At 38.0% G+C, this 16073-nt stretch overlaps 2 protein-coding genes across 7 annotated transcripts in view; one reads left to right on the top strand and one right to left on the bottom strand.

Annotated features, from left to right (window-relative positions):
* LOC110983659 (synapsin-like) overlaps nt 1–16073 on the bottom strand; it is a 180044-nt gene that overhangs the window by 123090 nt on the left and 40881 nt on the right. For all 6 annotated transcript variants that reach the window (XM_022243092.2, XM_022243088.2, XM_022243089.2 and 3 more), the window contains exons 3-6: nt 14158–14215; nt 13669–13760; nt 13287–13443; nt 12726–12815 (exon numbers count right to left, since the gene is read on the bottom strand). In XM_022243092.2, the coding sequence (XP_022098784.1) occupies nt 12726–12815; nt 13287–13443; nt 13669–13760; nt 14158–14215 (397 nt within the window). The remainder of the gene's footprint in view (nt 1–12725; nt 12816–13286; nt 13444–13668; nt 13761–14157; nt 14216–16073) is intronic.
* LOC110983667 (metalloproteinase inhibitor 3-like) lies at nt 1971–10393 on the top strand. The gene is made up of 4 exons (XM_022243102.2): nt 1971–3007; nt 6098–6343; nt 6911–7035; nt 8374–10393. Exons 1-4 carry the CDS (start codon nt 2872–2874, stop codon nt 8608–8610), a joined length of 744 nt encoding a protein of 247 aa, XP_022098794.2. The 5' UTR covers nt 1971–2871; the 3' UTR covers nt 8611–10393.

Genomic DNA, 16073 nt, shown 5'->3' with positions numbered 1-16073 from the left:
GAGCCAAACTTGTATATAGAGACATACACTTGAACAAACACATGCTTAGCGTGTGCTGGTCGATGACATGCTAACTGACACTTTATCACTTGAGTGCAGTTCTCAGCGAGTCCACTCCACAGTAAGAACTAAGACTAGGGTTGAAATTTCCACTCAACATCTCAAGAATCTGAAACTATGTTGTCTTTTTAATTGTCTTGATTCAGTAAGACAGCTCACTCGCGATCTCTTGCCCTAAAACTACATTTTCAGAGGGCACGATGTCCTGGACATTCTGCCCCCTGAAAATGGCTATTAATTTTAATTCTTAAATATCAAATTTCCAAAGCATTCATCATCTAATTTGTTGACAGGCTCAGTCACTGACATTGAAACCACTTATAGGCCTACCTGCATTTTATAAGGCTTGATTTAAACAAAAATATTTCCATCTTTGAGTGATTGCATGGATTCTAATATTCCAGTTACAAAATATCACTAAATGCCGAGCCAACAACTTAAAAGTCAGGGAATTAAAAATCGGGCAAAAGCTGGAGTTGCAACTGACTTTTGGGAAGCCCTGAAAAATTAGACAAAAATTATGTGAGAACCTGGAAGATGGAAGAGAACAAAAGAAGAACACACATATGGGCAGATCTCATAGAAATAGTCTTGAGTTCCAATGTATCCTAGCTGACACAGTGGTGATCTGAAGTACTGAGTGCAAGACTTTGAACTCTGATGATGGCAAATTCACACTGCGATTAGTCATCATGGTTTCTGAGTACAGAGTGACATTACTCCAAGGGAATTAACGACATTCCCACAAGGCATGAGAAACTTATAAGGACAAATGACTAAGCATATAAATAAATGACTGGAGAGACGTGACTGCGAGAAACAAAAAACATTACTTGGAAAAGATAGGCTGAGAAATAGCTTCTAGGTAAAACAAAAGGAGGCACTGCTACAGCCAAACAACTGTACATCTGAGAAATGATACTTGATCCAAGTCTGACCTGTTTTCTGCTTACCTTTTTGACAAACAAGAAAACACCAGACACTTCACAATTCAGAAAATTTTATTCAGATTCAAACTACAAATATGCAAATAGAAAGTCATCTCGTTTTTTTAGAAAGGATCAAGTTGTGAAGCTCTGTGGTGTTAAGACTATACTTTGATAAAAAAAATCTACAGTTTGTTTCCAAATCGTTAAGTCTCAGTAGGTTGGTAAACAGGGAGACTAGATACAGGCAAGAATGGAATTGCAAAATGAATAAATTATCGTTTGAAATTTGTCAAGCACAAAGCATGATGATAACATTTTATATGTTTTGGGGTTTTTTTTATGCTGTAACAGGACCACAATAATAACAACTTCAATACTTAGCAAGGAAAAATTAAAGAATGGTGGAAACGGTGGTCAGTGGATCCATAATTTTAAAAAATCACGAAACAAAAACAAATAAAAAATGTGTGAGTTTAAAGTCAGGGTACCAGCTTTGACTTGCAGATGCAGCAAAAAATTACTACACTAGAATGCCCTTCTTAATGTTCGAACGATACAGAGTACCAACAACTATAAACTGATGAGAAAATACCTTTATCTCCACGAATATATGTTCCGTAATTTTACTGGAGACATAATTATGCTTCCTTAAACACTTTTCATGACAATGCCATGTTCCACCAATGCAAACACTCATAAATGAGCATGTTTGAAGAAACCATTCCAAAGTCCAATTGTCCTTTCGGTTGCCGGTTTCATTTTATAAGCTCTCCATGCATGTTTCCTGAACTAATCTACATTGTGACAACTCATTAATCTTGTTCCTGTCACTGCATCAATTCCCATTTGTGAGTTGGTAGCTTTCCTTTTTGTTCATAACTCAGACAACTGTATGAAATTTTGTTTGGGCCTAGAGTTGTTCACATCACTTCATCGAGGTAATTTATATTAGTCTTTCAAAATGCAGTTTGCAGATGCCTCAGAACTTCAAGAAAAGTTATCTGGCATTATGCAGCCCTTGGAACTTTCATACTGGAACTTTACTTGCAGTTCTTCATATTACTGGCCCCAATTAAATATAGTAGTGGATTATTATGCTTTAATGAACTCTGGGTTAGTTTCAAGAAAAATGAAAGAAATCCTCAGCAAACTTCTAAGGGAAAAGGAAGAAAACTTTGATTTTTAGAGCCAATTTTTGTAAAACAAGATTCCTTTCAAAGAACAAATCATTACTGGTACTTTGAAGAAATTTGAAGTTCTTATGTAACAGCATCTTTTTTTACAGGTTAATGGTTTCTACTACCAGCAGGTTGTACCAATTTCCTCAGTAGGGCCTAATTGCACGAAGCACTTCCATTATTCCATAGACAAAGGGCAAGGCTCAGCCAAAAATGAGCTCAGCCAAAAATGATCAGCCAAACCACATTTTTTATTGTTAATTAAGTCCCTCTTGGTAACTTGGTGCTGAACAAATTTGTCCCTGCATGCACACACACAAGCGTGTGCAAGTCTTTGTTGAGGGGCTGGTTGAAGGGGTCTGCTTCATTGAACAAAGGGCCACATGAGGGGGTTCGTTGTGGCTGTGGCTGGCTGGTTGGCTCCTATTGGTGGTAAACGGGGGCTGAGTCAATAAAGCAGTTGTAGTGTATACCAACGATCAATATTAGAGAAGTGCTGAGCGGTGTGGTTGTGTTAGTTGTTGTTTGGGGTTCCACGGGGGCGGAGTGCATTGCATAGGTCCAGCTTTGCACCCATGCTGAAGCATTACTAGTTACAGGATCATTTCAAGCACTGATCAGCCACGGCAGCGAGTTTTGGGGGTTATCTGTCTGCGCAGGTTACAGAGAAAAGTACAGATCAGCCCTAAACCAACCTAGCCAGGATGGCAACATCTGTGTGGGCTGGTACTCCTATCTGTTTATTTCTATTGATGGTGATTGTGGGCCATCTGAAGAATGTGACTGCATGTTCCTGTCTGCCACAGCATACCCAACACCATTTCTGCAACTCGCATTTTGGTAAGTTGACTTTTTACAGCACAATGATAACATAACTTTTAAATTCAATGATTCGAGGATAATTGTTCTGACTTTCAAAAAAGCTTGGTTTCCATACTGGCTTTAGGTTTGACACCAACTCTGTATCTCTATATTAAGTAAAAGCAAATGAGGTTATGCCCACATGGAATGCTGGTGAAATCTGGGGAAAAAAGTTTCTCTCTGTTTACAAGATATAATTAAATTTCATTGTGAGGTCTAATACGCTTTCTCTCTGCACGTCTCAGTTAACAAGGTTGTCAGAGATAATTTCAAGCATCCTTTTGTCGTTTGGAAATTTCTGCAATACATCACTATACATCATCTTGAAGGTTTGCATAGTGGAATACAATAAGGTAGAGGGTTTGCGGATACACCATGTTGAAAATATCTCTTTTTGAGTATGTGTGGTTCTGAAAAGAGTAACTGGTTCTTTTCAGAACCACACATACTCAAGAGATATTTTCCACATGGAGTATCCGCAAACCTTCTACCTTAAAACACTAGAGTATCTGGTGACACTTTACATTACAACATGCCTCTTTCAACGTGAAGAATTTGCAAGCATTTTTATAGTCTCATTAAGAATCCATAGCCATGAAGAATTTTTGGGACTGTTTTTTCAGTTTGGTTGCTAAAACTTCTAGATACTTTAGACATTAACTTCTTAGATTATTACACTAATTCCAATAGGAGGAAAAAATTACTTTTTACTGAAGTTAACCTTCCATCATTTCCAGTCCATTCATGTCACCATCCACTATTAGGAACCTTTTAGAAACATCACAAATTGGAGGTGGACAGAGCAATATTATGGGGCTTAATGTGATCTGAAGATTACTGTTAAGAAATCTCATTATTTGGTGCCAGCAACAGCTAGACACAGGCCAAGAAAACCACAACACTCTCCTGCGGCTTTATTTGGGCTGGCCCACAGTTTTCAAGCCAGTTTTTCTTTACATTTTGTCTGATTAGTGATGCCGGGCACGCGCCATGCAGATGTTCTTTTGTTCCCTGCACCCTTTGCAAATCAATGGAGCGGGTACTAAAGGAATAAAAGCTGAAAGTTTTGGCAGGGGCGGACAATGCCGGGGACGGCTTAAGCTCCTTAGTGACATAGCTTTTCTCTTTGTTTGACAACAGCGATGATGGGGAGCGCCAGCGTGGCTCAGAATCCCTAGCTCGTGCGGCTTCGCGTGGCGTCGCGTGCCAAAAGCCCTCAGGGTTATTTTATTATATCCATGCATCCTTTTAAACTCCCAACAATGAAGACCACGCTGGCAGTGGCCAGTCAACTGAAACCGACACGACTAAGGCAACTTTCCCGAACAAATAACAGGAACCAAAGTGACACAAACAGGAGTTAATGAAATTTTTCCAGTCCTCTGGTAACTGTACGATACTGTTCTCATCCATCATCCCATTTTTCTGCTTTCTTCTTCATACTGATGGGACACCATCTGACATCAATTGTCAATGTTGACTGTCCTCAAAACCAGCTGATTGGTTCACAGCAACTAGTTCATTGTCATTTACATGAACGAGGCATATACACTTGGCTTTGCCTACTGACCTTGTGCCATTGTATAGTGTGAAACCATATTATTTATTGGCCAAATTTCAGATGGTAAGTACATGTACTCCCCCTCACCAGAAAAAAACAATCAAGAGCAGCTGCAATGTAATTCACGGAAGATAAATTCCTGCTAATGAAGCATGATGAAGACTCTTTAAAAAAATATAAGCTTCATTCATTCATTTCTTTACATTTATATTCCAAGAGAAACACCCATACTCTCTTTAGTTTCGGTTAAAGGAGTCCTACATTATGGAACAGACTTTTGACTGACATTAAACAGTCCTTGATATCCCATTCTATCATAAATTAAACCCAGTCTTGTGATTTGGGCAAATTGACTCTACTGCCAATGTAACCCCCCCCCGAAAAAAAAAAATCTTCAAGAACAAAACAATGCAGCTGTGCTATTCTCAACCACACTTCAGAAAAGAATTCCGTTCACTTCCTTCTTTCAGTACCACAGCATGAGTTACATTTTATACTGTTCATTGAACAAAAATGGAATACTTTTAAGTTCTATTAAACAGGACCTTTATGCCAAAGGATTCTGCATAAGTGTGCCTTGGTTTGCACAAAGGCCATATAATGGCTTTATCAACAAGCAATTATTAGTTGAATCTACCAGCAACAATGGCCAGGTACACAAGGCATAATCCTATCAACATTGCATAATGGCTCCTGTTTGTTCAAAGCCAGGTGTTGCAGTCAAGGATACATGCCTATTCAACCAGGAATGCCCTGAATAGCAGGTGCATGTTCGTTTAGTTACCTATTTATCCATTCCTGCTTGCTTACAGCTAAGTGTATTTTTTCCTCCTTTCCATGAGTCTAGTCAATCTTGCCAACTGTCACTGTTGTCTCTTGTTTGCTACATGTTTACTACTGTTTATTGTTTTTGTGTCTGTTTATTTCTTTGTTTATTGATGTGAACCATAAGTCAGCTGCTTGCACAAACAGGAAAGGAATCACACATGTAACTACGCCAAAGTTGGCAGTGTCCGAGCTCACACAAACATTTACTACATGAACAAAGTGCACATTATTTGTACATGAATACTTCTAGATTGTATTTCTGAACATGAGAAACACAAAGTTGAAATTCGTTTGACAGAAATGCATAAACTGAACACTGTATCCAGCATATACTTGACCCAGAAAATAACAGCACCGTTACTGAACAAGGGATATTTTAGGTTCCAAGTCATTATGTTCTTTGTTGGGTTCCTTTGATAAAAAGGAAATTCTTACAGACCCAAGGATCTTGTTATAAACTGAAGCTGTTGCAGTATGAAATACCAGTAAAGCAGCAAAATTGGAATTAGAGATAATTTGAAATCAAATACTGCAAAAGATTGAAAGAACATAAGTGGAGAACCAAAAAAATGAGTCACTCAAGTTAAAAGCTGTGAGCCTACAAGGCAAATCTTGAAAGGTATTTTTTGCCAACCCTTGCAACTTATTGTGTTTTCATTTGTGTCTCATTTCTTCCACAGTGATCAAAGCCCGAATCAAATCTGAGAAGATGCTCGTCAAGAAAGGCTACGATGCGCACAACCTCCAGAAGCTCCCCCTGCCCGTCCTGACAAGTGCTCAAAGATCTTTCAGGCTCTGGGTGAGAGAGGTTTACAAAGGCCACCAGTTTATCGCCGTTGGAAGTCATCCGGAGATTGTCACGTCTTACTACGAATCCATGTGTGGGGTAACTGACCTCGAAGTTGGAAAGACTTATGTGATAATGGGTGGGTTCAGAAGTTTTTGTTCTTGTAGCAAACTGCGACCTTAAACCAAGAGCCGTGAAGAAGCTTACCTGAATTAACAGAACAGTAAATCATCTTTTGGTCAAGACAATGTATGGAAATATGATCACCTGCACACTGCCAAACAGGCCTCCTTGCCACTGTTTATGACGTTTTGTACAAAGGTTGTCAAACTTGACTCGTTGCCTAACAACAGGTAATCATCTACCACTTCAACTTTTCTTTTATTTGAAAGAAATCTGCAACTTTTTCCCTATGAAGATGCTTTGCCTTTCCCTTGTTCAGTATATCAATTCAATCAACCCAAACAAGAAAACCACTAGTCTTGAAGAGTGGTCAGGGCGCCCTCTGTTGGTGAACAATGAAACACATGAGTAACTCCACGGGTCTGAAAGTGTGACTTTTTGCATCCCTGTAACAGGGATTTGCTCAATGAACCACAAAATTGATTCTGTAATCATGTTCCTATACAAAAGCTAATCAAACTCATATTGTCAGAAGAAAAATAAAATGAATTAGATAAATATCTACCCATAATTTCACCTCCAGGTCTTCTTACGGATAGTAAACTGAAGTTTACCAATTGCAATTGGAGGGAACCTTGGACACAAATATCCAAGCATCAGAGGCGTGGTTTGCGGTACTGGTATGAGAAGAACTGCGACTCTTGTAAGGTAAGCAAGGAAAACAATCCTCTTCTGGAGAAAGGGTTATTTATGAGTTCATCTAAGCAATAAAAACAATTCTTTATTTCAGAAGTGATTATCCATAGAAGGCTATCTCCAACCATCACTAAGTTTGAGAACAGGATAAAATTGAACAGAAATTTCCATGAACAGAAATTCTCGACTCGCACAAAACAAAACTGTAAAGTTACGCATTTTCCCTCCCCTTTTTAACTACACTGTACACTTGCTGTGATTGTATTACTCTGACTTTATTTCTGAATGCAATGCAAAGGACAACACATTTATATTCAATAAGAGAAATCTGGTTTTTGCTCCAAGTGCTAAAGTCCAAAGTGCCTTTGCAAGTGCCACGATACTAAATGTACTTAAACAGAGTGACTGTTCCAGGCATAAATGTCTCCATCTGATCCTACTCAAACTACACCGACAACATCAGAGCACAGCCAATATCCTGGGTTGGGTTGCAAGACAACAATCTTAGTTCACTTCCAGAAAGAGGCCGATATTGACATAAAATCTCATTATGCTGTCCTGGTCCAGGGTTACCTTACAGCTTAAGTGGCAATACTGCACTAGTCCTTCATCAAGTCCAAGTAACATTGCAAACACATCCTTATGCACCATCCAAAATCAATTACACACTTCCCTGCTAGGGGAAAAAAATCTATCACGCTTTCTAAGTGTTCTGCTGATGAAGATCAGAGTTTAAGTACACATAGCCTTGGAAAATTATTGTCTTAATCTCTGCCTCAGCCAAAAATAAGGAATTTGCTGAATCGTTGTAGCTAATTCAGATCTTTAAAATGGATGCTGAGCTTTTCTTAGGGCTAACAGACTATTGCATTTATTCTGATGAAATCTTGATAGGTACGCTTGGACGCAGCAACAACTACGTGCTACGTACAGAATTACGTGTACTACATTTGCATTTAAATAGGAAACAGTTATAACACTTTTACCAGTAGTTAGAGAGATTTAACTCTTCCCAGGTCTTCTCTCATCCACCAAAGGGCAGGTAAAAGAGTGAACCTGATTCACATGTGAATACTTTCAAAGCTGAAAACATATACACACTGACTGCATTCTGGGCAATTCTGATTTCACCACACTGCATACAATGTAACACCTTGCTGGCACGTCAATGGCAGTTGTGAAAATTTAGGTTAAACTTTGAAGGTCAAATGTTTGAAATGGTTCAACATGTTGCTCTTGTTTCCAAGAAAGTCCTCCATTCCACTGAGTCCAGAAAAGCATGCGCAATAAGCAAGCAAATGATTATATATTTTGCTGATAGTTTCTTTAACTTTATCATTCCTGCATCAGATCGACACCTGCGGGAAGTTCTCACCATGCGGCCAACAAGAGATGGAACGAGTTAAGCAAGGTGATAGCTGTTTCTGGGATCCAATGAATGATCAGTGCCACAACCTACATTCCTCGTGTGGCAGACATGACGGAGGATCCTGCAAATGGTTTCAAACTCATGAGCTGATGACAAGACAGAACTGTACACGACCGGATCGCAAGATGCCCAGACTCAATCATAGCCTCATCCCCTGAGAAATACTGGCTTGCCACAAGGGTCCTCCTCAAACTACTAAATATTTGACACACTGCCATAACTTTGCAAGATTTTGCTATTAAATTCTTAAGATCCACTGAAAACTTTGTGACCACACCTATTCTGCCCTACTACAACGTTCCGAAGAAACAAGATGAAGACATGCCTTACACCAAACTTCAAAATTTCAAATCAATTTAAAAGTACTTCCCTAAGTTCACTTTAATATTCAGATGACCAAAGATGCATTTTGGACCATTTTTACACTTTTTAAAAATGATTAAAATTTTGTACTTTTTGAACAGTGTTTTTCTAATACTTGGTGCCTTGAAAAATTTTTATATAAAGCCTAGATAAAACTGCTTAATAATACTTTTCCAATAATAAAAAACATGTTCCGCATATGCCTATAACTTAGGCTGTGTTTGTTTCACACGGATCTGGATAATGATCAGTGATTTGTCGTTGGTATACAGACACCAAAACTCGCCTAATGGATGGTGCGGACCATCGTTAGGATCACTGATCTAGATCTAGCTCCGTGTGAAACAAACATGGCCTTAGGGTTGGTCTTGGCTAATTTCCTTAGAGGCATTTGCAACAAAATAGCTCTGAAAATGTGGGCTTGTGGCATTTTCAGTATTAGTTCAAGAAGTAATGATGACATGATAGAACACTTTACATAGCGATCCAAGGATAGCAGTCTAATCAGATAAGTTCAGTTACTAGGACTGGGATTGGAGGTCAAGTCACACAGTCAAAATGTCACATCATGCTAAACATGTAGACATGACGCATCCACGTTTGGTACTAGGAATCAAACAAACATGTTCGGCAAAACCACAAATTCAACTTTTCAGTAAAACTGTATGTGTCCAGTATCTCACACTGATAAGCCTCAGTCACAACCTGCAATTGTTAAGGAGAAGTAGCTCTTGTAGGTGCTTATAAAAATAAAATATTAAAACTATAACACTGCCCAAACATTCAACAGACTATGAAATACACCGGTACCCTGTTGTCACATACGCTAAGAAAGAATAATACAGGCAGAACTAACTCTAGTAGGCTTCAGTAGAAAAAATCTCGTCTCTAAAACTGTTGGTTTCACTGGTTGAAGTTCAACTGACTCATCTTTTTAAAGCATACATGTATTTTCTGTGAAACATTGAAAAGGTGTTCAATGTTATACCTTGATAATGAATGTATTAATGGCATTGATTAATTTGCTGTTTTTATGGTTGTGTGCAAGTTTTACAGTATTTTATATTTTTCAACTTAAGGTTTCTTTTTTCATGTTTAATGTAATTTATGTGCACAAAAAAAAGAAAATTATGAGTCTCCAACTCATGCATTTTTGAGAGACACAGCTTGTTGGCAAAGCAAGGAATCTTGGTTGCAGATTGTCTTACACAAAATAACATTTTTTTTCCCACTGTTTGTCCTTTTTACATTCCTTTTGTTCTATTTTGTTGTGCATCTTACTTGCTCTTTGTCTTGGGAGGCGACAAGCTACAAGTTCACTTCTATTCCCTATTTATAATTTATGTAAATACAACTGTATAAAAAAGCTAAAACTGTGCTTCGCTGTGTTATAGTTAAGGCCTGCCCTGAATTAATTTATTGTTTTAATTTGTCCCATTTCACAGCTAGCTGATGTTGAAATTTCATCCTCTTCTTTTATTTAATTTAATGTAAATCATCTTGTTCTGAACTATTTGTCTGGTTCTTCATTTGCAATATTTGAGTGTATTAAAAAAGTTTATAAACTGTTACAAATCACACCATTTCTTCATGTCTGCAATCTGCGGATTCAGTTTTTTATCAAAAGGAAAACATTCTTTTATCACGGAATATTATGTCTTACTCTCTTAAAACAAAATTGAGGGCTTACAACTAGGAAACGGGTTCTCAAATAAGAAGATACATGTACTTGGCAGTGTTCCAACCTTTTCCCCAAAAAAACTGATGCTAAAGGATTTCAAATCCTTTGTGTATATCAGATTATCAAGTTAATTACAGAAGGCATGAAGAAATCAGATCAAGTACTTTGGTTGAGCCGGCAAGGAAAATGATAGCAGAGGTAGAGACCACGGGAGACTAGGGTGGCAGTAACATTTATGCTACTGGGACATCTAGGGCAAAGCAATCAGCAGTCTTAACAATATCAGCAATCAGACAGTGCCAGACACAACACTCTTTAAAGATACATGGTTGTCAAAGTCTCAGCAACTGGGAAATGATTTTGAATGTGTCTTCGAAACCCCACAAAATTAGAACAGTTTTACTCCAGCTTTTGACTAAACAAAGGTACCAAAATAAGATATGCGTCTATTATGGCTACTCAATAACTTTACAATGAACTTTTGCAATGTTTGAATTTCTATATCACTTCATCTGCTGCCTGCCAAGAGGCTTTGCATGTAATAAGCCAACTCCTTACATTGTAAGTTGTGCGGAAACACTGCCCGAGTCTCCTTCCGCCAGGTACATAATGTCTTTATGTAGGTCTATGTAAGAGGGTGTGTACTTTTGATTGCATGTACAATACGGGCAATTCACAATAGTGCGCCACCAAGAGTTTGCAATGCGTTGGCCAATCATAACGCGCGAAATTTGTTTATTCTTTCCAAACACGCATTGGGTCGACAAATTTTGCGCATTGTGATCGGCCAGCGCGTTGCTAAGTCTTGGTGGCGCACTATTGTGAAACGGCCATATTGTACATGATATTAACACTCAAAACTTCTCAGGAAGTTAAAATCCTGCACAACAAATTCTGAAAAATCAGCTGGAGCATGATATGGCACGGTTGTCTGGACCCTGTAATAACAAATTTGATAAGTCCCTTTAACTAAACAGATAGTGAATCAGTTACTTGGCTGCTAAAACTGATCCCCAATAATAAATGAGAGCAACCACTAAGCATCTGTATTCAAGGCTTTTACATTATCATTTGCTTTAAAGGGAACATAAAACAGTTGGGAAGCAATATCAGATACGGGGGAAGGAATACCCATTTAGCAACTGTTAAACAAACAAACCCTACTTCAGAAACAACATGAGAGAGATCTTCCAAACATGGCACATAGATTCAAATGGATGCTAAACATCACCTTTGGAAAAGTAGGAGGCCGATAGGTAGTAGCCTAATGTGAACCAGAAACGGTACATTCACCCCTTCTTTATTTCATTCTTCATGCATCCTTAATGAGTTGTCTTATTGGATCATCTCAAGACTCGTCGCAGATGTTCGCTCATCTGAGAGGGACCCTCCATCCTCGGGCCTCAAGCTCACTCGACCTTAACTCAGGCTGGCTGTCAAGCTCAGATCTGGCCAGTTTAATCGGCCTTGTGATCGTAATAGCCTGGCTATCCGATTGCCTTAGCAATCTACTCCCTTCTCAGTGTTACGTTCACTTAATGAAGGAATGAACCAGGTTGGTATGGATGCGAGGTTACGAGAGGGAAAAGGCCACTTGCTTGTATCAACATGCAAAGTAGACAACGGTTTCAAATAGGTTTGAACAACATGTTGGAAAAGTTCTTTCAACTTGTTTTAGGTACTTCAAATTGCTTGCCAGAAAATGGCTCCAATCAAATTACTACACAACAAAAGAAATATCGTTTCCTTATGCTTAAAAACAATTTAGAAATGCAAAATTACAAACAGTTTGATGAGACACACTGATATTGTTTCCTTTTTGTTTAATAAGGAAAAGGGAATTTTTTCTGATACAGTTACACAAACAATTAGTTTTTACTAAATTAATGCTTCAAAGATTTATGTCCATCAACAGCAGAGACACTATGTGTTACCCTAGTAAACCTACTAGTACAATAACCAACAATGACAAAAAAAGAGAAAACTTTACCATGTGTGTCCAATTTTCAAACAGTCTAAAACCACCAAAATTTGATGCAGTGTTTGTCTAGCGAAGAGGGTATTGAGTCTGCAACCTGCCTGACAAATCACAGTGGGTAGTGATATTGATCTGGGATGCGGCGTAGCGTTGCCGTGGCCGCACATACTGTACCATCTCAGCTTTAGACTTCAATCCAATTAATCATGTTAAGAATGGAAGAAGTAGGAGGTGAGAGAGTCAGAACTTACCATTTCCTTGTGGTTGGGGTAGAACGCCTGATCAATCAAAGGAAATTTGTCTCTTCCGTGCTTCTCCAGCATCTTGGTGAGTTGAGCAAACTTCACAGAGGAACAAAAATTACCTCTTTTCAATGCATCTTAAAAAACATCCGAGTGTGTGTCCTCCAATTTGTTTGGCAAAACTGTCCATCTTTTTTTCACAAACATGTTTCCATGGAACTTTGGCCAGACACTGGCTAAAAAGGAATAGGTGCTCTTGATAAGATGCTTCTGTCTGGAAAAAATCTTATGCACAATTGCTTCTTAATGGTATACCACAGAACAAGGCTTAAAATGACGCTGAGAGCTTAAGATATCATGAGCAACCAACCAAAGAACTTATCACAAGACTGCATTGTGTGATTCCCATATCAGTGCATTTGTGATTAACAATAATTTTCACCTCAGTAACAGTGTGTTCTCTTTTCATAACACAATTGCTCCAAATAGGCAGGCACCTCCTTCATGGGTCTGTTATCATCTTTTCCGTCATGAAATACTTATGGGAAAAATACAAAGATGTCAACTCACAACCCAGGGCTTGTCCATGAAGTTGTAGAGTGACTGCCATGAGTTAATGCTGGGAATATTGCCATATTGAAAGCCAATAATGATGTTCTTCCAGTCCTCTTGTACCTCCATGCTTCTGGCATGCTGACGGACAAGGACAAAGTCAGGCTTGAACGTTCTGAAATACAAACGTAAAAAGACAGGTTTCCCACAAGAAGCTGAGAAATTTTAGGCTTGGGCTAAGCGCCAATGATGTCTTGAAAATCAATCACTGATCTTTCCTTGTCGGGAAATGTACAGTAATGTACAATAATACCAGCCTTGATGAAAGTCCTGGATCGGCTTGTTACTAGAATCTTTATCCTGAATCACAAACTCAGAAGACTGAACACCATTGACTAACCTGACTATTTTTTGTCCCTGTCTGTAACCTCTAAGATCCACTGTAACTCCACTGTCTTCGTAAGCAGCAAGGTTCAGCTCAGAAAATTCACCCTAAATAGTTGAAAAAGCAAGTAGGTCATCAAAATTATACTGACACATTTGAAACTAAAATAAACATTGAATAAATGAATGAGAAAAACCAAAAGGGCACCTCTTTAATTTTTGTTTATTCTAACAATATAAACTTTTGTAAACACTAAACAATCATTCTCCATCTTTGTACAGAACAAACTGGTGCACAGTAAATAAGAACAATAAAACCATTGTTTTCATGGAGACTCAAAACATGCATGGGAAGGAATTTGTATCCTATCTTGTGAAAATTAATGTTTTGAACAAGTATGCCATTCATTTTTTTTATTTTGCTAAACCGGCCACTGAGCAAAACAAAACAGAGCCAGTACTTACTACAACAGCAAAACCCAAAACTGTATAAGGAGATAATTACCTGTTCAACTCTGATGTCAAATTCCCCATGGATCTTCTTGCCCCTGAAATATTTGGACCTCAGGAGACAAGCAAAAAGGAAAATGACTCATATATATAAACCTATTACAGGGTGACATGCATGATTTATATTGTGTCTGAAGCATAAGACACAATAAAAGTGCATGAATGTGTTAAAAGGAAACAGTAAATTGTCATAATTGAAGTATAGGTTTCCCCAATACTGATAGTTGCAGGGTTCTAAAAACACAAATGACTTGCATGAAAGCAAATGTATGTCGTTTTTCCATCTTTTAAAGAAGAATTAGTTTCCATTTTGTTCATTGGCATAACTTTCTGGCTGTTGGTGCAACACAGCGAATGTGGCTGACCCTTAAATTAAGTCGTTACCGACTTACAAGGGAAGCTACATGTAACTGTAATACACCAAGTTCTGAGTATAGACTGTTTTCACAAAATAGAACATTGTATATGAAGTGTAAACTGAAAAAAAATCAAGTTAAAAGTCAAACTTGTTTTGACTTAATGAGAGAGGGCGCCATTCAACAATCTTGTTAAATAAGAGAGAAGTCAGGGTCTTCTTTTTTTTTAACCTTTCCTTTGTGACCGGATCAATCGAAGTCATTTGTTGCAGTAAATCTGGGGCATTGAGAGTCATTCAGAGCCCCTCGTGAAACACATGTACAAGTATTTGAAACAATTCAGTCAAAATTTTTAACTGGTCATTAAATAAGACTTTCATTTGAGTTTGATGCCACAGAAACATTCCGTGCTTAAATCGATGATAGTTTCCTTAACGCTTTCTTACTGTTCAAGAAAACATGCATTAAATTTTTCTTTGATTTTTTATGTTGCTTTATACTGTTCTTCAATGTCTGAAACTATTTGAAACCCCTCTGGAGTTAAGTGTGATTTTAATACACACTTTTTTAAACATGCAAAATTGTCCAAACTTTCTGGAGGAGTGAGGGCGCTGTTGTTGTAATGTAAATCAGGGAAGACGCTGTTTAGTTTGTATTTAAATTCAAATGTGAACCCTGATTTGCTCTTTTCTTTAAAAACATTTCTGAGAAAAGGTTGCTTGCTGGCTTATTGCTATGTGCTTACACAACAGTAAAATGCCCAAGAAATGAAAATTTACAATCGCAAAATTCAAAATATCCAGCAAGTTTTAGGCACAAATCAATGCAACATTGAGGTTCAGTGCCTTAGATGATGATTGCAGTTTTGCTCATGAATATGCAATGTTGCATTAGCAAAAAAACCAAAAGGCGCCAAAACACAGATTGAAATAGCAAAACGAAACTGGACAAATGGAAACTGGACTGACTTAATTAACATGCAAACACTCACATGTTAGGTCTGCGTGTGGGAAGTCATTTATGAATAATTCAATAAACAAATAGAAAGCAAGTCTCTACATAGTCTCTTACTCTCACCCGAGTAAGCTTGTGATTTTTTTCGCAAGCTCTCGGACAAGCACTGAACATACAGTGTTTATCAATATATACGTTGGGTAAGGGCAAAAACCCGTTATGTAAATTAACATCTCCCCAACGCAAAAATACATCTTGAAAAAAGTCTCTACATGTTGACTACCAAAGTAAATGAAATTAAACTCCACTCAATTAGAGACAGGTCCTTCCAAATTTCACAAAAGGGCAAATCTACATGGTCACTGCACTTTGAATGACCAGACACTACATGTACCGGTAGGTATACACAGGAAATTCAAAATTGAGAACAGCATGACAACATAACTATGTGGTACATGCGGGTGAAATATCAGCAAAACCTGGCACTTTCCAGCATGCACATGTACGTTTTTTTATGATTACCATTAATTACTTTCATTGACTTTAATCCTCATGTTTAAAACAAAGATCAATTTGGCCTTTTAGTAATGATCAGCTTTTG

Source organism: Acanthaster planci, linkage group LG04 (genome assembly GCF_054643075.1).
Source record: "Acanthaster planci isolate LZ-2023a linkage group LG04, COTS_SCS, whole genome shotgun sequence".
Taxonomy (NCBI): domain Eukaryota; kingdom Metazoa; phylum Echinodermata; class Asteroidea; order Valvatida; family Acanthasteridae; genus Acanthaster; species Acanthaster planci.
The sequence above is the reverse complement of the archived record's forward strand: the minus strand, read 5'-3'. Positions and strand labels throughout refer to the sequence as shown.